The sequence below is a fragment of the Prorops nasuta genome, unplaced genomic scaffold (assembly GCF_024137725.1).
Source record: "Prorops nasuta isolate Cenicafe-Biocafe unplaced genomic scaffold, Cenicafe_Pnas_1.2 PNAS00011, whole genome shotgun sequence".
In the NCBI taxonomy this organism is placed as follows: domain Eukaryota; kingdom Metazoa; phylum Arthropoda; class Insecta; order Hymenoptera; family Bethylidae; genus Prorops; species Prorops nasuta.
Window position 1 is genome coordinate 3197749 of NW_027116808.1, and position 23953 is coordinate 3221701.

The 23953-nt window shown below is 34.3% G+C and overlaps 5 protein-coding genes across 10 annotated transcripts; 3 read left to right on the forward strand and 2 right to left on the reverse strand.

Annotated features, from left to right (window-relative positions):
- The first annotated feature begins 473 nt into the window (after window positions 1-473).
- LOC136777387 (putative leucine-rich repeat-containing protein DDB_G0290503) lies at window positions 474-6362 on the forward strand. Of its 2 annotated transcripts, XM_066733631.1 has the most exons (17): window positions 474-1020; window positions 1322-1439; window positions 1496-1812; window positions 1887-1985; window positions 2048-2155; window positions 2228-2581; window positions 2673-2972; window positions 3029-3271; window positions 3410-3539; window positions 3612-3752; window positions 3823-4255; window positions 4827-4949; window positions 5021-5296; window positions 5375-5549; window positions 5627-5806; window positions 5869-5982; window positions 6041-6362. In XM_066733631.1, the coding sequence occupies exons 1-17, from the start codon at window positions 868-870 to the stop codon at window positions 6182-6184; spliced, it is 3408 nt and encodes a 1135-aa protein (XP_066589728.1). In that variant the 5' UTR covers window positions 474-867; the 3' UTR covers window positions 6185-6362. The 2 variants fall into 2 exon arrangements, with proteins under 2 accessions (XP_066589728.1, XP_066589729.1); XM_066733632.1 differs by lacking the exon at window positions 2048-2155 and having other exon boundaries at window positions 6041-6361.
- Window positions 6363-6518: 156 nt separating this feature from the next.
- Window positions 6519-8101, reverse strand: LOC136777397 (uncharacterized). 2 transcript variants are annotated; one of them, XM_066733650.1, is made up of 3 exons: window positions 7561-8101; window positions 6829-6951; window positions 6519-6762 (listed from the first exon to the last, which is right to left on the reverse strand). In XM_066733650.1, the coding sequence occupies exons 1-3, from the start codon at window positions 7904-7906 to the stop codon at window positions 6650-6652; spliced, it is 582 nt and encodes a 193-aa protein (XP_066589747.1). In that variant the 5' UTR covers window positions 7907-8101; the 3' UTR covers window positions 6519-6649. The 2 variants fall into 2 exon arrangements, with proteins under 2 accessions (XP_066589747.1, XP_066589746.1); XM_066733649.1 differs by having other exon boundaries at window positions 6519-6951; window positions 7561-8097.
- A 325-nt stretch (window positions 8102-8426) lies between these two features.
- Window positions 8427-10458, forward strand: AsnRS-m (asparagine--tRNA ligase, mitochondrial). The gene is made up of 4 exons (XM_066733648.1): window positions 8427-8782; window positions 8930-9504; window positions 9572-10019; window positions 10088-10458. The coding sequence occupies exons 1-4, from the start codon at window positions 8657-8659 to the stop codon at window positions 10346-10348; spliced, it is 1410 nt and encodes a 469-aa protein (XP_066589745.1). The 5' UTR covers window positions 8427-8656; the 3' UTR covers window positions 10349-10458.
- Window positions 10459-10604: 146 nt separating this feature from the next.
- Window positions 10605-20292, reverse strand: LOC136777395 (pre-mRNA cleavage complex 2 protein Pcf11-like). Of its 4 annotated transcripts, none has more exons than XM_066733646.1 (16): window positions 20144-20292; window positions 19165-19391; window positions 18262-18387; window positions 17791-17967; window positions 17483-17716; window positions 17297-17404; window positions 16081-17218; window positions 15797-15902; window positions 14379-15689; window positions 14064-14306; window positions 13632-13975; window positions 13056-13550; window positions 12748-12989; window positions 12640-12654; window positions 11998-12511; window positions 10605-11889 (listed from the first exon to the last, which is right to left on the reverse strand). In XM_066733646.1, the coding sequence occupies exons 2-16, from the start codon at window positions 19327-19329 to the stop codon at window positions 11555-11557; spliced, it is 5553 nt and encodes a 1850-aa protein (XP_066589743.1). In that variant the 5' UTR covers window positions 19330-19391; window positions 20144-20292; the 3' UTR covers window positions 10605-11554. The 4 variants fall into 4 exon arrangements, with proteins under 4 accessions (XP_066589743.1, XP_066589741.1, XP_066589742.1 ...); XM_066733644.1 differs by having other exon boundaries at window positions 15797-15905; XM_066733645.1 differs by lacking the exon at window positions 20144-20292 and adding an exon at window positions 19829-20116 and having other exon boundaries at window positions 15797-15905.
- A 314-nt stretch (window positions 20293-20606) lies between these two features.
- On the forward strand, window positions 20607-22251 carry LOC136777663 (ras-related protein Rab-30-like). Its single transcript, XM_066734126.1, has 5 exons — window positions 20607-21368; window positions 21477-21560; window positions 21623-21806; window positions 21898-22049; window positions 22112-22251. The coding sequence occupies exons 1-5, from the start codon at window positions 21282-21284 to the stop codon at window positions 22220-22222; spliced, it is 618 nt and encodes a 205-aa protein (XP_066590223.1). The 5' UTR covers window positions 20607-21281; the 3' UTR covers window positions 22223-22251.
- The last annotated feature ends 1702 nt before the right edge of the window (window positions 22252-23953 follow it).

Consider the following 23953-nt stretch of genomic DNA (forward strand, 5'->3'; position numbering starts at 1 on the left):
ATCGGTAAATCATTCACTATTTTACCGACGGATTTCTCACTATCGTCGGTAACGCTCTTATTCTATTTATCATTTTTTTCTAACAGGTACGCGCGTACGCGGTCAACAAGTTTACACTTATTTTTTTTAAAAATATAGCAATAATAAAGTAAAAGTTATCTTTAAAATATTTTATACCGTATTGAAAACCAGAGATAAAGACTGGTTTATATCTGTACCTGCAGTAGGCCGATAAATGTTTTATGACACATATATGCAAAATATGAACGCATTGTTTATGACAAATTTATGTTTTTTATTTAACTGTTCTTTTTCCCACATAGAATAACTTAATATTTTTTCATTGTTGTATCTGTACGTACAATTTGGTAAATATAGCAGTTTAATTTAAAATGTTTAGGCGACGCATGCGCGCTGTGTCGTGTAAAGCCATTCGACATCACTATAGCAGCGCAGCACTAGCAAAAGCAATCTATAGTGAGTGAATTGAAGAATAGTTGTCAGAAAAGGCAGATTGTATATTTTCGTAACTCTCGTAACAAATACGTCAATGGCACAACTTTATTTATAGTATTAACTATAATTCATTAAACTGCCAGTTTCTTTGACGTAAGCCACGTGTAGACGTACATACTTCTTTTTAAGGAATTATGCTCATCTTTACATAGATATTACTATAACTGTCCTATAAATTTTTTCCTCCAATATTTCTCCATTTCTCTAAAATATATTTTTTTAAGATGTATACAGAACTAGAAGCCAATAGCTTTTTATAATTTATACAATTTTGTAATAATTGCAATTAAGGCTAGTCTTTTTCAATTGTGCTCTGTGAAAGTGAGTAGCAATAATAAAAAAAAAAGAAGTATGTCTCCTGGAAACAATGATGGGCCAAGGAACACTGGAACTCTTCCTAAAAGTAACAGAAGAAGTGATAGAAACAGAGAAAGATCAGCAGCCTTTCAACAAGTTCAAACGATACGCTCCTATCATGGTCACGCACAACATTCTAACAATTTGGTAATACATTTATCTATCTAGAAAAGCCTCTTCTACTGAGGACTATCACAATTGGTATTTTAGAAAGAATATGATATCCATTGAAAAGGTTAAACTATTATAACTACTTTTAGCATTTCAGGAGTTAATCTAATATTAGAAATTTGAGTAGTGGGGTGGTCTTTTCTAAGAATACATATCAGTCTATCTTACATTCGTGTAGTGGAGACACAGATATCAGCATTGGTTTCACTAAAACTCTTCTAGAGCTTCAATCTTCTAGTAATTATTTCCTCTTACATTTTTAAATATTAATTTTTAGCTACAGCTTGACTTACAACCTGTCAGCGAGCGAGACTATATAAGAGCTGCAAAAAACAGTAATAATAGACCAATATCTTCAGCACCATCTTCATATTATCAAGACCTATCTGATTTTGGTAAGTAGAACAAATATTATTAATTAATAAACAGTGAATGAGAACTTTTCTTTTAGCATTGCCAAATAGTCGACAATATAATTGCACCAGGGAAGATTCTATCACTTGGCAAAAAATGGGTCCACCTTCAGACAGAACTCAATCACCTCAGCGTGTAGCAGGAACTAAACCAACTAATGTTGATCGAATGGCATCCTACAGTCATCCAGAAAATGATTTGGAAGTCTTATTAAATTCTATGAAGACCATACATGACTTGTATCTATCTCAACAGCCTGATAAGGCTCAAACAGAAAATCAGTTAAGTCAAATTAGGGAATATATTAGAATGACTAAAACAATGATGGATTCTCTTGATATAAATAGCGAGCCGGTAAGTACTAAAAAATCAATTCTATTGCAATTAAATTAAACATTCTAAAATTTAAAAAACATCAATAATTTTAGTATAAAAAGCTGAACAAGATGGTGGAGGATCTTCAAGAAAGTGAAAGGGAATTAATGAAAATACTGGAGCTGTATCATAATCAGAAGATGCCAACTGAGGTTATTCATTACTTTGCTTAACAAATTTTGGTTACCTACTAACAAAGTGCATGTACTTTTAGTCAGGAGAGCCCTTAGAGCAGCAATCCGATCGAATGAGAACGTTCAATCACTTGGTAGATTTACTAAGTTCACAAGAACACTTCCTCTCTACTATTTCTAACATTAGGGTATATGCCATGGACCAACTGATTTCAATATATATTAAGTGATTGTGAGCATAAGCTTATAATCTGTTACAGAATGATGAAAATAGCGAGATGGAGGAAAATGGTGACACGAGCAGAGAGGCCCAATTACGTCAGAAATTAAGGGAATCACAGAGAAAATTGGTTCAGCTGAAAGAACACCAGTCCTACCTGCACAGAATGCAAACAAGAGTGAAAGAGAGACTTTTGGAAGCACGCAAAGCTCAAAGTGCGCTGAGACAACAGACTAGCGCCCCCAGCCTATTAGATAATCATAATGTTGAGCAGCTTGAAAGCGAAACGGCAGCTTTAAGAGGAAAAGTAGCCCAGCTTCAAAGCAAAAAAGACAGAATGGATTACTTAATTTCCGAACTACAAGCTGTTGAATTATTCGACAAAGGCAGCTGTGTATGTACCTTTCAAATAATGACGTTTACCTTTCGAATTTGTTATTTGATTCATGAAAATAGGAGATTCAATAAGATCTTGCTGTTTACAGAGTTCAGAAGGGTCGCAAAACCATATAAGAGACAAGCACGCGGAACTAGATGCTTTAAAAGAACAGTTAGCGCACTTAAAAGCTTTAATGGCGGAAGCTACAAAAGGTCGAGAGTGTGCAGATTCAACATCCGAACCAGACTTGGAAATGAATGGGGAACATTTGAATGGAATAGAGTCAAACGAAGATCAGGTGCATCATATTTTGGATAATTCGTTTGAACGGCAAAGCGATGGGGATGAATCGCCACTGGTAAAGACTAAAAAACCTTCCGACAGACCAACGATTGAAGACATACAGGTAAAAAACGAGTATCCCATGTAAATTGCTGAAATTAAAACAATTAAATCCTTTAGGCAGTCACACTTGAATTGAAGGAACAGTCAGTCTTGTTGCAAGCTGCTCGAGCAGAGCTTTTACGACTAAAACAACCATCTACTTCCTTCAACTCAAATTCAATTCCGACTATGGTGCCTACTTCAACTCCTCCTCGCTCGTACACACCTTCCAGCTCTGAGAAGAAACAAAGTAATAGCACATCTGAGGATGCCCAACAAATGCAATTAAAAAGACGCCAATTGGAAGAATTCATGAGAAAGGTATTTAAAGGTTTTAAATAGTTCATACATTAAGAATCTCAGAGACAATAAATGTCTAGTCTTTGAACAAAAAAATTAATGAAAAAAGCATAGTCTAATGTTCTAAGAGGGACAAATAAAATTGTGAAACTTTTTAAGGAACAAAGTCAATTATCTGGTGTTAATCGAGATGCTACGGGAGCGGATTGGAATAGTCAAAGGGGTTCAAACATGCACCTGAGTCATAATGGTACACCTGCAAATTCTTGGCCCCAGCCAACAGCCTTAGGTAAGGTCTAAATTATTCAATATTGTTATATGTTACAGCTTAAGAATAGACTAATTTTTATTTTTCCCTTAGGAGGTTCTAACGAACCGAGCATTGACGGGGTATCAACGTCAGAAAATTTATTGGATATTGGCCCTCAAGTAGCAATAGATAATAACTTTCCCGGAAATTGGTTGGGATATCCTGCGCCATCCTTCCCTAATTTTCAACAAGGTTAACATTTATTTAATCATTAAATTAGGTTGCATCGATCAAATAAAATAAAAATTGAATCTTCACACAGGTTCGACTGAATACTATCGTCAATTAGTGATTGGTTCTCAAGCTCAACAGTTACAAATGATGGGAACAACGTTGCAGCAATGCTGTCAGCTTTTATGGGCCCAACAGCGCGAACTACAATCAATGCGAGCTGCTATGAACCATTTGCAGCTGCAAATAAGACAATCCCAAATCCCACAAAGGACAAGCAATGCTGAGAATTCTGAGGATAATTCAAATTTAAGTCGTAATTCTCATGGTCTTGGCGATACTATAGAAACAATGTTACCGCCAAGTGCATCTCTGCCTAATCTTGTTTCTTTACCAAATTCATCACCCACCATATCTTATATTCCTGTAACAACTTCTGCTAGCTCTCAGCAGCATCAACAACAATTGAATAACCAAGTACCACCTGGCAATAGGGCTAATAACTACTGGGACAATTTCAGAAGGTAATAGAATCCATAATTGTAGCGTGGTGAAAATAATATACCGAGAGATTTACACAAAACTAGATACCATAAGAGTCAACTCTTAAAATTTTAATATTCTTTTTTTTATTTTCTTTTGTTACATTTTCTACCGTAGACACTATAATGTGCTATTTCGTTTTCTTCTCTTCTAATATGTAAACTTCATGTATCATTTGCGTAATAAAATTACGAACTCTCTTTGCACTTTCCGTTTTATATTTGTATTCTATGCTGCCCTATTCAAGCTGTTTGGCACACAAATTGTGATAAACTGTGGTTAACGAGTATGAAACTAAAATGAGAAAATGTGTTGGTAGGTAAAAAACGGGTATGTAAAAGATCGTTTGACCCAAAGTTAGCGATACAAAATACAGAAAATATACACTAACGAAAAACTAACTTTTAACCAAGATGTGATAAAGGTTTTATTCGTTGAAGCTAACTGTCCATTTAACGTTGATCTTCTTTAATGATTTCTCCCAAACTGTCAACAAATATTTTACAGGTAAATTTTTACAGAGTCTTATACAAATTTGGTATGTCTTTTCAGCTACTCTAGACAAAATTTACTATCGGCAAACGCGAAGACCATTACGGATGCTGGGCAAAGTGCAATTGGCAGTTCTGTCTCTGCCCCAAACGCTACTAGTGGTGGAGTTAATAGTTCCCTAATGTATATATTTCTTTATCCAATATTATAATTTAAAATTTTATCAGTATGCTAATAGTTCTATCTTTTTATAGGAAAGATAAGCGCAATCGGGAACAAAGCATAGACAACACACCTGTATTACCATTGACAGGAGCTGAAGCACAATACTCCCTGAATCTTCAGCTGCAGCCTTCCAACTTACAGCAACAAGAAAGGGAGAATACTGTTGCTCGTAGCAATATTTTAACAAACGACGCTACTCAGCAACAAGATAATATTTGGGAGGAAGAAAATCCATTCTACAGATGGTTACCGTCTTCTGTTAACGATGATAACAACTATCGTACATTGAAACTTCATCATTTGCAGTTAGTATCATGATTATTAACCAAACACAAATTAGGCAAAAAGGTAAATTTACTAATCTAGTGAAAAATTAATTGTAGTCCTGAGCTAAGTGACGTGCTAATATCCCTCATATCAGCAAACAGAAGTGATCAGAACTATTTGATACCCATTTTGAGAGAAATTGAAACCATCAGCGAAGACTCGAGGTTGAGGCCATCCTTGTTACGTTCTTTATACGATTTGCAGGCTTCGCAGCCACCAAGCTCCGCCCTGGTTAGTTTAAAAATAACGTAACGACGTGATTCATGTATTTATTAATAGAAATGTATATTTACTATGTGTTCTTGTAGAATGAAGTTACTGATCAAACTGCGAGTGAAAGTTGTCAATCCAGCGATGATGACTCCGATGTTGGATCAATGCTACATGTTGAATTGGAAAACCAAGCACCCAATTCTTTGAGTGATTTGGGAGCCAATGCCGCAGGACCATTATTTGCTTCTCCTCAGCCTGTGGTTGATCATTTTGAGGTATATGTGTCTAAAAGTCTACTTATATACTTTTCCTTGAGTCTAATCTTTGCATATTTTAGGCATTTTTCCGAGATAGAGCTATTGTATCAAACTTCATTTCTTCAAAATCAGAGCACAATGAAGATTTAGCTGAAGCAGATCAATCTAGGCCAGAATCATCACAAAATCAACAGGTTTGTATTTCTTCTTTCAGCTTTATGTTTCTTAATATAACAAATCTTTTGTTTTTAGAATTCTACAAAGGACAAGAGTTCGGAGGAAGCCATACTTTTACCTCCCACCTTATCTCAGCACAATACTGAAATGCAATTAGATATAGATGGTGCGACTGCTGAAGCTGAAGAAGATAGAGCAGAAAATTCTTGTACTGGATAATTGCTAATTACCAATAAGCTTTCATTTTTATTTAAGTTTATTAGTTAGATAGCTTGAAGTTTTTTAAATCCAATTCTATTTGATTAACAGCGCAATAAAGTTTCAAGAAAGTATCAGTCAATCTTTGTGCTTCTTCTAAACATGAAGATCATAGGGGGGATGAGGGAGATGAAACATGGAAATCAAAAGAAATACATGTGATATAATTAGAAAAATTATTTTTTATTTACTTCTAGCTTAAATTACAGAAATATGAATTAAACATAAAATGATGAAAAAGTAAGAAAATGGCTCTGAAAAGTTCCTGGAAAAAAAAGGAGATTACTTCAAAATATATATAAAAGTAAATATTTATTTTTTTAAGCATACATAGAATGACACTCTTATAACAAATGTAGAATAAACAATTATCTTAGAACTATGAACACCATATGATCGGTAAGGAACCTGTTCTAAACATTTTGATTAAAATTCTGTGTCAAGAGCATCAATTCCCATTTGTTGCTGCCTCTGATGATGATACATAAGACACCCATGTGTCTCGAATAGCATCTTTTCATATATTGCACTGCTTCGGGCTGGGGTAGAATCATTGTATGATAGTAAATATTGATTACTCATATTACTAATCAAATTATGGTTACCTGCTGCATGGCAGCAATTTTTATTTTTTTTTAGAAATTGTTCTTGTGTTTTACTGTCCCTATTTAACAGTAATTGTGCTGATTCATAATACACCTTGGCCAATCCATGGTCCTTTGGGCTTCCTGTACCATAGAAAACGTGGTTGTTATAACCGCCTCTGAAACGAAATCCACTCGCTTATCAACTGACTCGATAAAATATTACCTATGTCATCCGTATCTCCAGATGTGTAAATTCTTACCATGATTGAAAGACCAAATTTTTTAATTGCCTCATTAGTTTAGCTGTATATCCCAACAGTTTGAGGATAGAGCAGCATAACACAAATTCTTAAACTAAACTTTTTACTTTAAAATATGTTAGGAAGTTCTCCTGAATTCCAAATTAAATAGATCAAAAAGTAGTAAATATTTGCAAAATATTTGGAATTTAAAAAAAAAGTACGACACATACAATTTTTTGCTTAAAATGCTAATATTGAAGGAAAATAAACTTGTTGATATTGAGAAAAAAAGGAAATGCCGCGCGCGGAGAAAAAAGTAAACAGCGACCTCTGATAGTTTACAAACAGAGAATTGGCGCGTCCCTACGAAAGTTTAGCTTTTGCAGACGAATAGCGTTTAACAAACAGATGGGAGAAAAGTTTATTAAAATAAAAAAAACGAAACGTTTAGAATGCGTAAGCAAAAGGAAAGTATAGAGACTATTCAAAAATAAGTATAATATCCTACCTTCCCGGAACTTTTTCTGTTGGCTGATGGACATTGAGGATGCCGACTCGGCGTTGCCTCGTTTCCGGTTTCTACTCCTTAACGCATTCGTCTGTCCTGATGGTTGCTCGTATTGCTCGAGAAACCGATGATTCTGCTCGGCGAATGTGAAATTGTTAACCTGAGGTGAACAATCTTCATCAGTTTCCATTTGGTTGGTTAAGCTACAACCACTACCGGTGAAGTCGAGGAGTCTGTTTTGCGCCACTCGCGTTGAACAGGGAGGCACGTAACCGTAATAAGCATTCGAAGACACAAAAGTCGTCGTAGAACAAGAATTAAACATCGAATCACTTACAACCGCCATTTCTTTAAGTTGTAAAAGCCAATGAAAACAATTAATTAACCTCTCTCACAGTGTTAAAATTGTTTATTCTCAATTGCTGTTTACAATAATCAAGCGCGATGTTCACTCTCCGGCGGATAGACGGGGAAGAGAAACGGATTACGGAATCAAGCGGAATAATGGGAATGGAAAAGAAAGGGAAGTAAATACTGGCAACACAAGTAATACAACTGGCAAACTGCAAATAGCGCCTTGATTATCGCCATTTCGGCTCCGATCGGCCTTATTCGGCGGAATTCGGTTATCCCTCCTTTAGATTGTTCCCCTATTTAATCACAATAATCGACCAATGGCGGTAATGACATGAATGGAATCGAATGCCAAAGCAGCCAATGGACACTATGAATAACGGAGCCAGTTGGAACCCTTGGAACCGATTTTTAACGAAAATCCACGAATACTTTTAGATCACACACAAATATTACAATTCCTCGGGTCCTGTTTATATTGGACATATTACAAATTTGTTCAGTTATGTAAGAATCTATTTTACAGGTCATTAAAAGTTATAACGAAATTCTAAGAAATGCTTTTTTACATAGCTGACTCTAGTTTTATTAAATTACGTTGAACATCAGTTTCGTATTAATATGGCGGCTTAAATATTTGATAATCGGACTCCATCTTGTAAAATTGTTTTTATTCGTAGTAGTATGTATGTGCGTATGTATGTACTGCTTTATTCTCACGATATTATAGAATTTATTCGCTATGTATTCTCTGTGCCGACTTAGGTTGTTTTTAAAGGCTAATTGTAATAAGTGTAACATACATTATATTCCAAAAATCACAGAAACCAATTTTAAGGATGAAGTTGGCAAAGAGGTTAAAGTAAAGGTTAGCTACGTTTTGTAATTTTTACCTGATATTAATATAATTGTGTATGAATTACGATTTATAGTAATTCTGGCAACACCGAAGATCACTTGTGAACACTGGTTATGTAGAAATTGATTTTTTGACTAATTTAAACTGTTTATACAGGGATGGGTGAGAACAGTTCGAAAGATGAAAGAGAATATTTTTGTTGAAATAACAGATGGATCAGGCCCTGGCTCTTTGCAAATTGTTATACCTAAGCCAATAAAACCTAATAATTTAAGTACTGGTTGTAGTCTAAAGGCTGAAGGAGAAATAGGCATAGCTCCAAATAATAGACTAGAATTACACGCGAGTAATGTGTCTGTAATTGGTGCAGGTAATATTGCTGATGGGGAGTATCCTTTTTCAACTAAAAAAGCAATGCCTTCTGAGTACACTCGCCAATATTTACATTTAAGGCCTAAGACTAAAGAGTTCTCTAGTTTATTAAGACTACGTAATTTAGCTACTGCAACTATTGATCACCATTTAAGAAATAGGGGCTTTATTAATATACACACTCCAATTTTGACATCTAATGATTGTGAGGGTGCTGGGGAAACATTTATTGTCAAACCAGAATCCAAACAACTGCTTAAGAGTATGAAAACACAAGGAATTCCTGAGGAGGAATCATTTTTTAATTGCATTGCTTACCTTACAGTATCAGGTCAGCTGCAATTGGAAGCAGCTGCAAGGTGGTTAAATATTAAACTCTCCTTTATTTTAAAGTATTTAATAAAATTCTAAGCAAATGTATTTCAGAGCTCTTACAAAAGTATATACATTTGGACCCACATTCAGAGCTGAAAATTCTACTTCAAGATTTCATTTGAATGAATTTTATATGATAGAAGCAGAAATAGCATTTATTACACAGCTTGAAGAGATAACTCAAGAAACAGAAATACTCTTAAAAAACATTGTTAGAGATATTATAGAATTTGGAGAAGCTGATTTGTTAAATATAAATGCTCCAAAAGTTACATGGTTAGATAAAGATTTCATATGCCTAACATATGATGAAGCCATTACAATTTTAAAAAATAATCATGATAAACTAGAGGTTTCAGCAAAATATGGGAATGCTCTTTCTAAAGAACATGAGTTATTTTTAGTAAAACACCATGGCAATATTCCAATTTTTATTATTAATTGGCCTAAAGAAATTAAGTCCTTTTACATGAAAGAATGTAAAGATGACTCGACTAAGGTATGTAAAAAATGACATAATGATAAGTTTAAAAGGTATAAATGCATTTTTATAAAAATGTTTGAAAGGTTGCAGCAATGGATCTTCTAGTACCAGATGTAGGAGAATTAATTGGTGGTAGTTTACGCGAAGATGACTATGATAAATTAAAACTAAAACTACCATCAAGCCCTAGATTTCAGTGGTATTTGCAACTGAGAAAATATGGCAATGTACCTACTGGAGGCTTTGGAATGGGATTTGAAAGACTTTTACAATGTATCTTTGGTATTCCCAATATCAAAGATACCATACCATTTCCAAGGTGGCCTCATAATTGCAGATTATGAATAAAGTTTTCAGGGCTGCTGTGTGCTTTATTAGACCCTAACTAATTTAATATGATGAGCCATTTAAATGATAAATGAATTAAATTTTCATATAAAGGCTCTTACAGGAAGAATAAATTCATCTTCTCTAACTCACTTCATTTTTGCATAAAAACTATAAGAGATGGTTTGAGATAAGGAAAGGACATTAAAGAAAACTCAACTTTTTTTTTAAATTATTTTTATTTTAAGAATGCATAATAAGGAAATCCAGTATTAGATAATTAGAATAACTTTATTAGTCGATATTTAGTTTTTAATGTCCACATTTATTGGTGAAAGCTGAAATGTGAAATTTTACCTTCCAGCCGTTCTAGCTTTAAAGGGCATTCTAAAAAGGGTGATGTAAAAAGGTGATGATAAATAAGCCACCCAAAAAATCCAATCGTGAATGATCAACAAATTTCTTTTATACAACAAAATAATGTCTTTCTAATAGTATTTTCGGCTTATTCAATAGATCGTCGCTACGATTCTACCATTACGAATATGTACACTTATATCACAATTTGTACATTTTTAACAACTGAGTCGATGTGCACCATTCACGATGAAGCACTCACAAAGACCACAGTTCTGTTTGCCTCAGTTTTAAGAATTTTGATAAAATTAAAGGTCCATACTACAAAATATTCAGAGCATCTTTGTATCTTTCGCGTTTGGTACAAATTGTACGAAAAATTTTTCCAAAGCTTTTGTGCAAATATTTTTCGAAGCACTGATCTAAGCGCCAAGAAAACTGCACAGAAACTACTGGGAATGCTATTTCACTGGTTTACCATTAACTAATTCTGTCATTATTTACAACTTTCTTTCTAAAAAGAAAATCATGCACTCTCGCAGCATTCTTCACTCTTACGACGCGGTATGTAGTATATAAAATAATATCTCGTCTCACATTCAAACCTAAAACTGCGTTAAGCGCAAATCACTTGATTAAAAAATGTGACGATAACAATTACATATCGGACCGTAAGAGTTGTACATATGTATATTCACACACGATATGCAAATGTACACAATCCTTATTAATCTATTTACATTAAATCATTCATTTCATCATTTGTTTTAAGAAAACGAGGAATTGTTTCAACGAACGAATTCCTCGTTTACTTAATTTTCTTCTTGGCTTAATCATATTCACACGCAAAATATTTTACAATTTATTTACATGATCGTGCAAAGTCCAGAAAGTTCTTCTCCCTTCTCAACGGGCGGAAGAACTGACAACTTTTTACTTTGTAGCGCAGGCTTAATGGAGGAGGGAACTAAAGGTTTCTCAGTTTCCTCTACAGGATTTTTAACAATAGGTTTCTCTTTCGGTTCTGACTCAGGTTCTTTACTTGTTAATGGCTTCGTTATATTAATTTTTATTCGCGATGGGGCTGCGAGGATATTTGCAGGAGCCGATTCTAATTCCACGTTGCCATCAATAGAACTTTTTACCGCTGCATAAGTAGTATCCACTGTAGCAGGTTCGCTCACTATGCTTTCATCAGGATCTAAAACGAAAAATGACATTGAGTTAATTCATGCTTTACTTTATTGGCATACGCTTAAGCTAATTTTAAATAATCAAATAAGCAAATAAATATTAAAGGAAACTATACCTGGTTCGGGATCAACAGGCTCATCCTTAATTTCTACATTGGAGAAATCGAACTGCATTTCCTGCTCCTCCTCTTGATCAACTGGCTCCTCTTTAATTTTGATATTTTCAAATGATAAATTCAAGTTTGTATTTTGGCTAGTTTCATCGTCATTTTCTTTCGTTGTTGTTTCTGACTCTTCTTCAGCATTCGACTCTTCATCGTCCAGATGAACTTCAATTTTTTCCTTTTCTATGCATTTTACTTCTTCTAAAATTGTCAGATCTTTATTATCTTGTTCAAACGAATCCTCCAGCTTCTCCTCAGTATCCTCTGCATTTTGCATGTCTGTATTTTCTTCAGTTTCTATCTTTTCTTCCTCATCTATTAATTCTTTCGTATCCTCTACATTTTCGAATTTACTTTCTTCTATAACACTCAAATCTTTAATGTTTTCATCTGTCTCGTTCTTCTTTTCTTCTTCCATTTCTCCTAATGTTTCCTCTAGAGATAACGCCGATTTTTCCAAAGATCGCTGTAAAAATTAAGGGCAATTATTATATGACTTTTAGACAATGGACAAACGACCCAATTCATTTTACGTGCATAAAAATATTAATTGTGCAACTGTTTGTCTAGTAAAAATTCAACGAAAGAACATACCGCAAGACTCTTTTCCTATACGAATGCAAGAAATTGAAAAGAATTCATCAAATATTCAAAGAAAAAGTTAATAAGCGGTTATAATTGAGCATTAACTTAACTACTAACCTTATAATCTTCAAGACATAATGGATGAAAATTTTTTCCTTCAAAATGAAGCGTTGGCCTCAGATGCCACTCTTCTTTCTCTTCATTATAAAATTGTTCAAAAGCATCATGGCACACATGACACGAAGCGTCCTCATCAGATCCTGTTGGGACGCTTGGTTGCATTGCTTCTTGTGGAGAGTCATCCGTCGCCACTCCTTCGGTTTCTGCAGTTTGCTTTTCAGTTTCAAACCAACTTTGAGCTGAAATAAAATATTTGAGTATGTTTAATGTATATATTTTAATTGGTAAAGCAATTCAACAAATACCTCTATCTTCCAAATCTTCAATTTCTTCAAATTGTATCCAGTCACTAACGTCATAATACCATGGCCTGGAATGTGCTTTTCTAGCAGAGTCTCTTTCTCGTCTATTTTGTCTAAAATGCCAATCCAAGTGATGGCTATAACGGGTAGCTAACTCAGGTGCAAATCTTGCACCACAGGAACTGCATTGCATTCCACTGTACAAAGCAGTAACCATTGCTGGCTGTTTAACTCTAAGCGTTTCCTGTTTCTCAAACGAAACAGGAATAATTTCCGGCTCTTTCTTTTCCTCTTCCTCTTGCTGCTTCTTTTGTTCTCCAAGACTTGGTACTATGCCAGTTTCGACTAATCTTTGGAATAGCTCAGTCATATTGAGCGGTAGAGACAAAGTTGGCACAACAGGGGGTGGATTTTCAACAGGTTCCGCCTGATACGATAAACCAGATGCAGGAGCCATTGCTGAAGGTAACACGGACGATAGCATGTCTAATTGTAGATCTAAAATAATAATGTTACAAACAACAAAATTTATAAGATAACTATTTCGGTCATTTTGATAAGTTAGAACGATACACTTACCAGGTTTTGTCGTTGAAGTAATATCGGAAGCATCTTGCGAATTGGACTCTGGCTCAATTGTTGGGAAAGTTGTTGGTGTTGACTCAGTTTTTGTTTTTTGTTGCGTTATAGGTGGAGTAGGTGAAGCATCTTTTGGCTCTTCGCCTCTCATCCCCTTGATTTTTACATATCCTGGACGTACATTTCGTGGTAGAATCGAGAATCTAATGAAATGCTTTTTATCTCTGATGTGTATTGGCTTGGGTAAGCCTCCAAATTCAACTTCGAATGGACGCCCATTTATCAGAACTGTTTGCAAGGCATCTATGAATTCTAGTGTGAATGGTGTACCTTCAATTTCAAACCTAAAATACAAACAGAAAATATATGCCTAGGAGTAAAAATAATAAAAATATTCTTAACACACATATACTTGATAAAAAAATAACTTACATTTGTGGTTTAGCATCCAAAAACACAGGGACCATATTTCTAGCATTAATTATAAGGTTGATTTTAGCTATGACCAGATCAGTTCTTTCGACAAGGCCGATCTTAACTTGGGGTGGTGGTCCTTCTAATTTTACACTAACTTTTTTACCACCAAGGTCTACCATTACTGGCATACCACCAAAGTAACATTCATACCACCTGTCATCAACGTACAATTCTCTTGTAGGTGCTCCTAATCTTATCCTAGGAAAATTCCATAGCAATTAATACCTCTATTTCTATCTAAACAAAATAAATTATAAATTTTTGACATACCTATGAACTTCTCCGTCATATTTAAATTCCTTATACTGATCATTAAATGCACAAACTATCGTATCTTTGTCATCAATTAAAATTCGACGAATACCATCCTGGAATCCGATCTCTCTGGGATCATTCCAGTGCATGAATACCACTCCAGTCTCACCATAATACCTAATTTCTCTAGGAATATTGTCAATATTAATAGATTTCATCGTATCAAGGGCGATTTCTTCCAGTAGCTTAGGATCTGGAGGCGGTAGTTCTCTATTCAGCACATTATTATCATGTGTCTTAGTATATTCAACATCAGGCTCTTCAACATCGACATTTCTAGTAGGTATTGAAGAGAGATTGCTGCTGGACATTATATTATTGATAGGACCATTGTTCATCATCATTCCTGGACCATTTATTCCAGGGAGTGGCATAGCTGAATTGGGGAGATTTATAGGACCAACTGGGCCATTCTGCAATAAGTTCGATATGAGAGGCCCACTGGGACCCATCGGTCCCATCAGACTATGTACTATTCTTGGATTTGGTCCTATGTTGTGGTTGAATCCTCCATGATATTGGTAATCTGGTCGCATGGGTCCAAAGTGTCTAGGATTCTGCCAAGGACCCATGGGCCTAAAATCTGAATTGTAGTGACCTTGGGGGCCGGCAAAAGGAGGATGTGCCCAAGGTCCAGGTTGCTGCCAGGCCTGATTTTGCCATCTAGGCCCATTTACGTTCCTTTGCATTGAATGATCCTTATTTCTCATTGAATCATTATCATTCGAATTAAAGCCAGAGCCTCTATCAATGTCCAAACCTTTTTCCCATACTATCGAACCTGTTTCTTTTTCTTTCCTTTGGGCTGCTTTTAATTTTCTATCCTCGCTCATGTGCAAAACTTCTTGAATTAACGTATTATATTGTGTTTTCGTAATGGAGCCCTGATTCAATTGTTCAGCTGCTTGTTTCATAATAATCTCAATATTTCTATCCTCGTTTCTGTCTGGTTTGTCATCGCGACCTCTTCTGCTTGATCTGGGATCTTGATCTTCGCTTGATAAAGTTCTCCGTCGTTCTTTAGGATCGTCAGGAAGTTTATTGTATAATCTTAACCTACCCAGTCTATCCCTGTTACGATCCCTTTCACGTTTTTCTTCAGTATTACTTGATTTATTCTCTCTATCTCCTTTCGTTGGTGTTTTTAATTTCGCCCAACTATCCTTGCCATCTTCGCCAGAAATTACTGGTGGCGGCGGTGTCGGTGGTCTACCAGCCTTTGGATTAGTCAAAGTACGTAAGTCCACATCCTCGTTACCAAACAAGCTGTAAAAATAATCCCTTTTAAATCCACAATGAACAGTTACTTATTTTAAAGCAAATTAGGTATTTCAATTATACTAAGTACATAAGTATGAATAAATTTTACTTACGCATCGAACTTTTCCGCTTTCGACTTCTTGACGGTGGATTCTACATGTTCGGAACTATGTCTTTTATTAGTATTAACAGCTGGTAATATTCGGAGATCTAAATCTTCTTCTGAAAAAGAATCAAAGTATAATGATTCACAGAGTATTGGGAACGTTTGAAGTGTTGAGTAAGAGGAATATAGTTTACAAGGTTAATTGAAATATTTTCAGAATATACAATATTCACAAAGAATGGAGAAACATTTATGAGTAATGAAATATCAAGTTTTTTAGTAGTGACTTACTTTTTTCAGTAAGAGCAGCAACAGCAGAGGAAATAGGAGGTACTGGAAGTGTCGCCCTGAGATCCTCATCCTTATTAAAGGCTTCAAAACTTTGGTCGGCAGCCTGACTAGCAGTACTTGGAGAATTTTCAGGACTGAGACTATCATCTTTGTTCCTCCTTACATAATTTCGCTGCCTGGCGTTGGGTCTGATCTCTTTAAAAGCCGGAGGATGAGGCGGAGAGACTATCAACGAGCCTGACTGCTCTTCCTCGGTTAGACCTCCGGAAGTATTCGAGTTTGACTTGGATTCGCTACGCCTGGGGATTCTATATGGCGGACTGGGGGTTCTTTTTCTCGACTTATTGCTCTTCTTGCGACTTTTGGATTGGGACGAGGATTGAGGGGAAGTACGCGAGGACGGCGAGCTGTCGCCGCTGTCCTTTTCACGAGACTTTGACCTAACCGGACTTGCGTCCCTATCGAGTTTCGGTACCTTATTCGGCAACGTTTGTGGCTGCTTTGACCGAGACTTGTTACCCAATTTTCGGTGCGAGGACTTTGAGGAAGTGGATTTCTCTGTCGAAAAAGTTCGTGAAGAACTTTTCGACTTTTCTCCACTTCCCCTGTTTCCTAACGCCGTATTATTACTAGCATGACCTTGAGTCTTGGAACTACTAAGATTACCGCTACTATTACTAGACAATCGAGGGTCTTTCTTTTGGTTTGGTCGATGCGAGACAGCATCTTTATTTGCGTTTCCACTAAAGCTTTTATTGAGGTTCGTATCAGCATTATTGTTATTACTAGTGCTTATTGCCGGAGCATCGGGCCCGGAATTATTTGTCGAAGGCTTGTTGATAGTGCTAGTCACAGCCTGTTTCGAAAGTAACTGCTGTTTTAATTGATCTGAAAGTACAGTGTTTATGCTTGATGCTAGCTGCGCTTGACCGTCACGACTAGAGTCCTTCTGATTTGTTGACGTTCGCTGGAGTTCTGCCAAGGATGTTGGAGATTCCTGAGAGGGTAATGAAGTTTTCAGCCGAGGATCACGGGATACTGGCCTTGCGGATGCTACTGCTATACTGCTGGCTGGCGCGATCCTTGGTCCATTATTGGCACCTACGTTCTTCAATAAAGAGGCCGTTGCAGCAGGGAACTAAACAAATCATAGAAATATTACATTTCTTTTGACTAACTCCTTTAAAGTATCTCACTTATTTAGATCAAAGTTTACCTGTTTCGTTACCGGTTTTGTTGTTGGATTTGTAACAGGTGCAACGGCAGTTTTTCCTGAACTAGCGGTTTCCGTGGTCGCCGTGATAGCTGCCGTCGTAGTCACAACCTGAACCCATGAATAATTATTAGATTATAGTCTCCTAAGAGCATATTGATTCTAATAATCAATTCCACTGATATTTACCGTGTCCGTCTTTATGTTGCCCACTTGCTTATCGAGCTGCCTTTGCTGTTGTTCCAAGCTGGCTTTAGCCTGCATTAATTCTAATTCTATCTTCTTTTTCTGTAACTCAAGCAATTCCTTTTGTTTCTTTAATAGCTGCTCTCTCATTACAGCTTCTGTCGTCGAAACAGGCTCGCCAGGCGGTAACTTTACAGAAGGAACTATCGGCGTGACTATAGCGGGCGCTGCTTGTGGCTATAGTTTTTGAAAAGAAGCAAATTAATTTCGATGTATGGATTACTTTTTAATAAAATTAAATCAAGATTTACCCTTGGCAAAAATCGGGGATTAACGTGTATTGATCCTGAAGATGTAATTGGTGTAATTGGCCATGCAGGATCAATTCCATTAACTCTTACATCTAAGGTAAAAAGTTTCTTTGCAGGAAATACGTCATTCCAAGTCTGTCTCAACCTCCACATGCTGGCCCTTGTATTTTCATCCACCTAAATAGATAGAATAAATCGTTATTTTTTTCATTGTACGTACTAAAGTTTATTTATAACATAAGCAATATAACCGAAGCCTAGAGAGCAACAAACCAAAGAAGAAAAGTTCAATAAACTTTTATTGATGGAACAATTATCTTATAGCAACTATAGCTGTAAGACAATCATACCTTTTTCGCTTTGCACAAGCAATTTGATTACTGAATAAATTATTACAAAATGGAGACACTGACGAAAGATTGTTGCTTTCTTTCATATTTTAAATTGTTGTATAGTTAAAAAATTTATTACCTTCTCAAAAACTCCACAAAAAGTATTCACAATGTTATGTGTGAAGAGACTTAGATATGCACCATTAACATTCTTGACAATTGAATCGATGAGATAAAGTACAGGTAGCTTGATGTCGCTTCTCACCTAATCCAATGATGGGTAGTATATTAATGATTGAAAATGGATAAAGAGTTATATTTCTCCATTGCACCATCGCCTCGCTAGTAAAATAACATCCTCTTATACCATAATCAGAGCATGTATGAACATTCTTCATACACATTTCAATTTAAAAATTTTAATTCTTACAGGTAACGCTATTATCTGTTAGTATTTTCTCTTTAATTTCAAAATACTGATACTCAGGTTAAAATTTTGGAGAAAGAGAAGACATAGATGTTTGTAAACAAATGATAGTAGTTTGGAAGTCAATGTTGTAAAAGAGTACTTTATTTCTATGATATCATGGTATATTCATAATAATGAGCATTATCACAAAAATGAGACATTTTTTTAACGCTCATACAGTAGTAAGTCTGGTAATCATACAATCATTAATACATTTATCATCCTTTCCAACGTGTTAAAAAAAACTATTTTTGCAATTTCTTGTAATACTAGTATATATAAATATTTATCACAGACCAATGCTTTTTAACATTAGACAGTAAATGTATTAATTATACTAATCTATTTATTTTGTCCTTTATGTAGTACACTAAATAATCCACGCATGAAGATAATTACATTAATATTTCTTTCTTTTGTCATTTTCTCTCCTTCTGTTATCAATCCTATTCTAATGTGAAAAATATGAACATTTTATAGTGAATGATAATTAAAACAAATTCGATTACACAGCTAGTTTTAAAAATGCTAAGTTAATTTTTCCTTTAGGTATAACCATAGAGGATAAGTAACCTTTTGTAGATGATTCTCAACTGCTTCTACTATTGCAGGTGCATGTTCCATATTATCTTCGGCCAACATGGTTAGCATGTTAATTAAGGGTTTGCTGTTGATTGTTAGATCAGATAGAGACGAGATATACTCGTCTGCTATCTCCTTTGACTTGGCCGATGTCATCCTGAAGCGTTGTCAGGAACTAAATGCAGCAAGTCCTTGTCAAAATGACAGTAGAGAGTGCACTGTAACACAAGTTAAACAATTTTGAGAGATGTTGCAATAATTTCATAAATGTCCAAATTTGTAGCAACAACAAAATTCAGATAAATATATGCATTGACAGTTTTAATGTTTTATAAACAGAAGAAGAATGAACTCTAAATATTGACACAAAATTCACAAAACAAATAATTTCAAGACAGCATAGAGCGGTGGAATTTTTGCGGGAAAGTCCAGACGGAATTGCCTAATTTGCATCATTTGGTCAACTCAACAAATTTCACTTTCACCCAGTAAGAAAAATCAAGAGCAAAAACATTATATGTTTCAGAGAGTGCTGACTTAAGAAATTGCTTTACGCCATCGGGTTAATAAAATAATTGGCATTGTGCTGCATCTATTTATATAATAAAATCTGGAGCTTGCTACAAAAGAACCAAAACTCTAAATTTCAACTAACAGTTCCTATTGATTTTTTCCTACTCCTACGCTTGGATGCACCAAAGATTTACGTTTAAATCGATCACACATGGAGAGATTGTGATGTTTTTGATGAAAAATTAGCCAAATCACGCAAATTTAATGTAGCTACCATGCCTCTGGATTTCACCGTTTGCTGAAAGTGCGACAGAGAATAAAGGAAAGAGAGAGAGAGAGAGAGAGAGAGAGAGAGAGAGAGAGAGAGAGAAAGAGAGAGCATTGAGAAATGGAAATCTTTTCTTGACAGGATCTGCGACGGATAGAGTTCGGGAAGAATAACAATCAGAACATTTACCTTATTAACACATTTTTCATAACGAGAGCACTTCTAGTCGCGTGAAAATAGAAAAATTTCGTTACGAATACCCGCACTCCACCGAAAATGTTGAACTGAACTTAACTTGACTGAACTCTACTGTTACAATGGCTGCCAGTTTCTTTATACCACTTACCTAACGGTATCCAGTTTTTAACGACTCCTCCTATTGGCGCATTTTCGTACAATGTCGGTTGCCATCTAAATCTCAACCAATCAAAACCGTTCTTTTCTGACGAAGCTGTGAGTTAGTTAACTAAAACTCCATGGGAGACGCTGGCGCTGCCATTGAGAGCAATTATGGCTGATTCTCAATGCTGTTATGCAGCACTTCTATTGACAGGAAACATTAAAAATGGCTACTATTCAACGTTTGGCGAATTTTCAACAAAGCTGCCCCTCTTTACGGTCTTTAATTTTGATTGGCAGCAAATGTCAGAAAAACGGATCCTGCTTTCTCTCCTTTAAAATAAAACATTTCATTTAAATTTACATCCTCTTTTTTTTTATTGTTTATCACTCTTTTAAGTAAAAATTTCAAAGATGAAATTTTGTATTGTTAAAATTTTTGTATTTTTGAGTGTAAAAAGAAAATCGTAATACTTGTCGTGGAGGAGAGGTACCTCTTAAAAAGTGTTGAACAATTACGTCATATGCAAGAAAAGCAGCTGATCGTAACTTGTATCAGTTTGCAATTTAACTTCTATTCTTTTATGACAAATTTATATTGATTAATTGATAAATGTGTGAGTTCACTGGGTGTTCTATTGTATTAATAGCAGAACAAGCATTTGTCAATTTTGACAGGTTTACTCTGCTTGTAGTTGAATGACTTAAATGACAGATAAGGAATAATTGTTTGTAATTAAAATTCGTATACCTGTAATACTTGTATATAATCTTATGTTAACATCAAATTAATTAATAGAAGTTAATTCAGAATTGGTATAGTTGATTTTATCATGAATATTTATTAGTGTCAGTAAAGCACTCCTTGAAAAATACATGAAATCTGTAGAATTTTGTCAAAGATTGAAGCTGTCCAACAAAGAAATTCTTAATATTGTAAATGTATCATTGAGAAATTTCTGTCAGGCGTCGGAAAACGCTATAAGTGATGGAGGATTATAAGTTTTTATTCAAAGTTGTCCTTGTTGGCAATGCTGGAGTAGGAAAGACATGTCTTGTTCGTCGCTTTACACAAGTAACTATTGTATATTATTTTTTTTTAATAGTACTTATTGGTAAATACTTAAAAGTTAATAACCATACTTTTCAAACTCTTTAAATCAAGACATTATTTGGTTTGTAGGGCTTATTTCCACCCGGTCAAGGGGCAACTATAGGAGTTGATTTTATGATAAAAACTGTTGAAGTAGAAAATGAAAAAGTTAAGGTTGGTGCATGAGTTTTTATTATTATCGTTTGGAGAAAATTTAATTATAGCTATTTTTGTAGTTACAAATTTGGGATACTGCAGGTCAAGAAAGATTTCGCTCAATTACCCAAAGTTATTACAGATCTGCTCACGCCTTGATTTTAGTATATGATATTTCTTGTCAGCCTACTTTTGATTGTTTACCTGACTGGTTGAGAGAAATTGAGGAATATGCTAGTAATAAAGTTCTTAGGATATTAGTAGGTAATGTATAGAAAATATATGGTAATTTACTCAAGGAATATTTCTTTACTTTTTATTTCATAATCAATTAATTCTCTTTCTAATTTTATAGGTAATAAAATAGACCGTGAGGACAGGGAAATACCAACCCACGTAGGAGAAGATTTTGCACAACGGCATGGAATGTATTTTCTTGAAACTTCAGCTAAGGAAGCAGAAAATGTAGAGAGACTATTTATGGAAATAGCAGCTGAGCTAATGGAGGTAAATTATTGTGAATACAAGAAACAACGTTTTTTAAAAGTAACCTTTCAAATTAATTTTAGCAAGCACGGTGTAAAGAATTACCTAGATATGAAACAAATGCAACATCAATTAATGGAAAAACAACTACAATTGGTGATTCTAGTAATTGTGGCTGCAATCGCTTATCATAAGTATTTTTAAACTCTTAACTCATAGGTACTTGACCAATTTAAAATAATTTTTGTTATACAATATCTATATATTAATTTTATCCCAAGAAGTTTAGAGTATTACAATGCTTTAAAATACTCAAACTTTTAAATAATAATAATAATCACTTTTAAAGTGCAAAAGTACTCACTGCACTAGTCCATTTTTTCTGCTAGACAATGCTGTGTGTAATATAATTGAAAGCTTTTGCAGTAATGTTACATCTTTGTTAATTAGTGGAGTATATAATTAGCAAATTTTATATGTACATTACTTTTTTGCTGTCAGTGGATAATTTCATAGACTCTATTTTAAAATTCAATGTAATTCTTTGTGAGATGAAGAAAAAAAACCACTGAATTGCAATATATTTTACATATTTTATTATTTCAAGAGTACAAATAGACTTTGATATTTTATGAAGCATTAAAAACTTCTTAAAAGTAAGGTTCTCATTTGATCTTTTATATCTAAAAGTTCACATAGTTACTTTCAAGTGCAATAGAGCCAAGTGCTTAAGATAATATCTTAATAGTTTGCTCAATCATAGTAAAGCTAGATAAAAATGGTATCATATGTGTTAAAATTCTACTCATTGCAAATACTATCTCATGAGTTTACTTTTTGTATTCAAAGGGGGGGAGGGTGGATTTAAGTCTTCATACTTGCTTACAGAACGTTTATACATATAATATTAAATTTTATAAATTTTTGTAGAGGCTTATAAATGTGAACTCATAGAGATCAACGCATTTTATAGAATGAAACTATTTTGTGAGAATTAAGGTTATTATTTGCTTTTTTAGCACATTATTCTAGTCTTTAAAGGCACCCTTCTTATATTTTAAATGTGATTACAGTTTTGTTAGAATTACTATTAAGTTTTCTGTATCAATATGAATCTTTGTAGCAAATTATTTTTAAGTGTATTGAAATGCAAGATATTTATATGGAGTTTAGTGACAAAAGGACAGGGGTGACTAATGTTTTTTAACTGTTAAGTAAGAATTTTTACATCCACCCAATTAATGTTAGTAATATTACACTTTAGAAAGCAAAGGATATTATCAAGATCTTTTTTAGCTATTTCCTCCGATTAAAACATATCGACTAATAATTTGCAAAAGAAAGTGATAATTATAGAAAATTCAAAATAATATAAACAATTGTACAAAACAGTCTGAGAGTAATAGGAAAATAAATGCTTTTATATTATTTATTTGAGAAGGAAACATTAAGTGATGTTTATAATAAATTAAATAATTTTATTATTGTTAAGAAATGCATAATAACATGTTTTACAGTGAATTGTTCACTTAGTTTTAAACGTTTACTTTAATTGTAAATTTTTCTACATTAATACTCATAACAATTGCAAAAATAAAAATACTGAAAAATCAAATCTGCAAAATTCAACAATCATAGGTAAAAAAACATTTGTTTATCTAATAATACTTATAAAAACGATCCTATAAAAGTTGAGTAACTTTATGATTTTTAACAATGTCGATTCATGAAACTAAACATTGACTACCTAAGCTACTAAGTAATTCAGGCCATTTACTTATATTTTTCTTGTTACATTTAAAAACATAAGAACATTGACTTCAAACCACATATATTATGTAAAATTATGTGTTTTCTTAAAATACTGGGAACTGATGGTCCAAAGTTAATTTATTACTGAAGTGCATTTTGAAAAACAAATCAAT

Bases quoted from the DNA above. Each gene is read 5' to 3' on its own strand.
- LOC136777387 (XM_066733631.1), top strand. From the start codon at position 868: ATGTCTCCTGGAAACAATGATGGGCCAAGGAACACTGGAACTCTTCCT. The intron at 1,021-1,321 runs GTAATACATTTA...ATTAATTTTTAG, and splicing joins CACAACATTCTAACAATTTG to CTACAGCTTGACTTACAACC. The intron at 5,807-5,868 runs GTATATGTGTCT...TGCATATTTTAG, and splicing joins CTGTGGTTGATCATTTTGAG to GCATTTTTCCGAGATAGAGC.
- LOC136777397 (XM_066733649.1), bottom strand. From the start codon at position 7,906: ATGGCGGTTGTAAGTGATTCGATGTTTAATTCTTGTTCTACGACGACT. The intron at 6,952-7,560 runs GTAGGATATTAT...TCTATGGTACAG, and splicing joins ACAGAAAAAGTTCCGGGAAG to GAAGCCCAAAGGACCATGGA.
- AsnRS-m (XM_066733648.1), top strand. From the start codon at position 8,657: ATGTATTCTCTGTGCCGACTTAGGTTGTTTTTAAAGGCTAATTGTAAT. The intron at 9,505-9,571 runs GTGGTTAAATAT...AATGTATTTCAG, and splicing joins CAATTGGAAGCAGCTGCAAG to AGCTCTTACAAAAGTATATA. The intron at 10,020-10,087 runs GTATGTAAAAAA...AATGTTTGAAAG, and splicing joins GTAAAGATGACTCGACTAAG to GTTGCAGCAATGGATCTTCT.
- LOC136777395 (XM_066733644.1), bottom strand. From the start codon at position 19,329: ATGACATCGGCCAAGTCAAAGGAGATAGCAGACGAGTATATCTCGTCT. The intron at 18,388-19,164 runs GTTACTTATCCT...TCATTGGATTAG, and splicing joins TTGAGAATCATCTACAAAAG to GTGAGAAGCGACATCAAGCT. The intron at 11,890-11,997 runs GTATAGTTTCCT...TTTTCGTTTTAG, and splicing joins GCCTGTTGATCCCGAACCAG to ATCCTGATGAAAGCATAGTG.
- LOC136777663 (XM_066734126.1), top strand. From the start codon at position 21,282: ATGGAGGATTATAAGTTTTTATTCAAAGTTGTCCTTGTTGGCAATGCT. The intron at 21,369-21,476 runs GTAACTATTGTA...TTTGGTTTGTAG, and splicing joins TTGTTCGTCGCTTTACACAA to GGCTTATTTCCACCCGGTCA. The intron at 22,050-22,111 runs GTAAATTATTGT...AATTAATTTTAG, and splicing joins TAGCAGCTGAGCTAATGGAG to CAAGCACGGTGTAAAGAATT.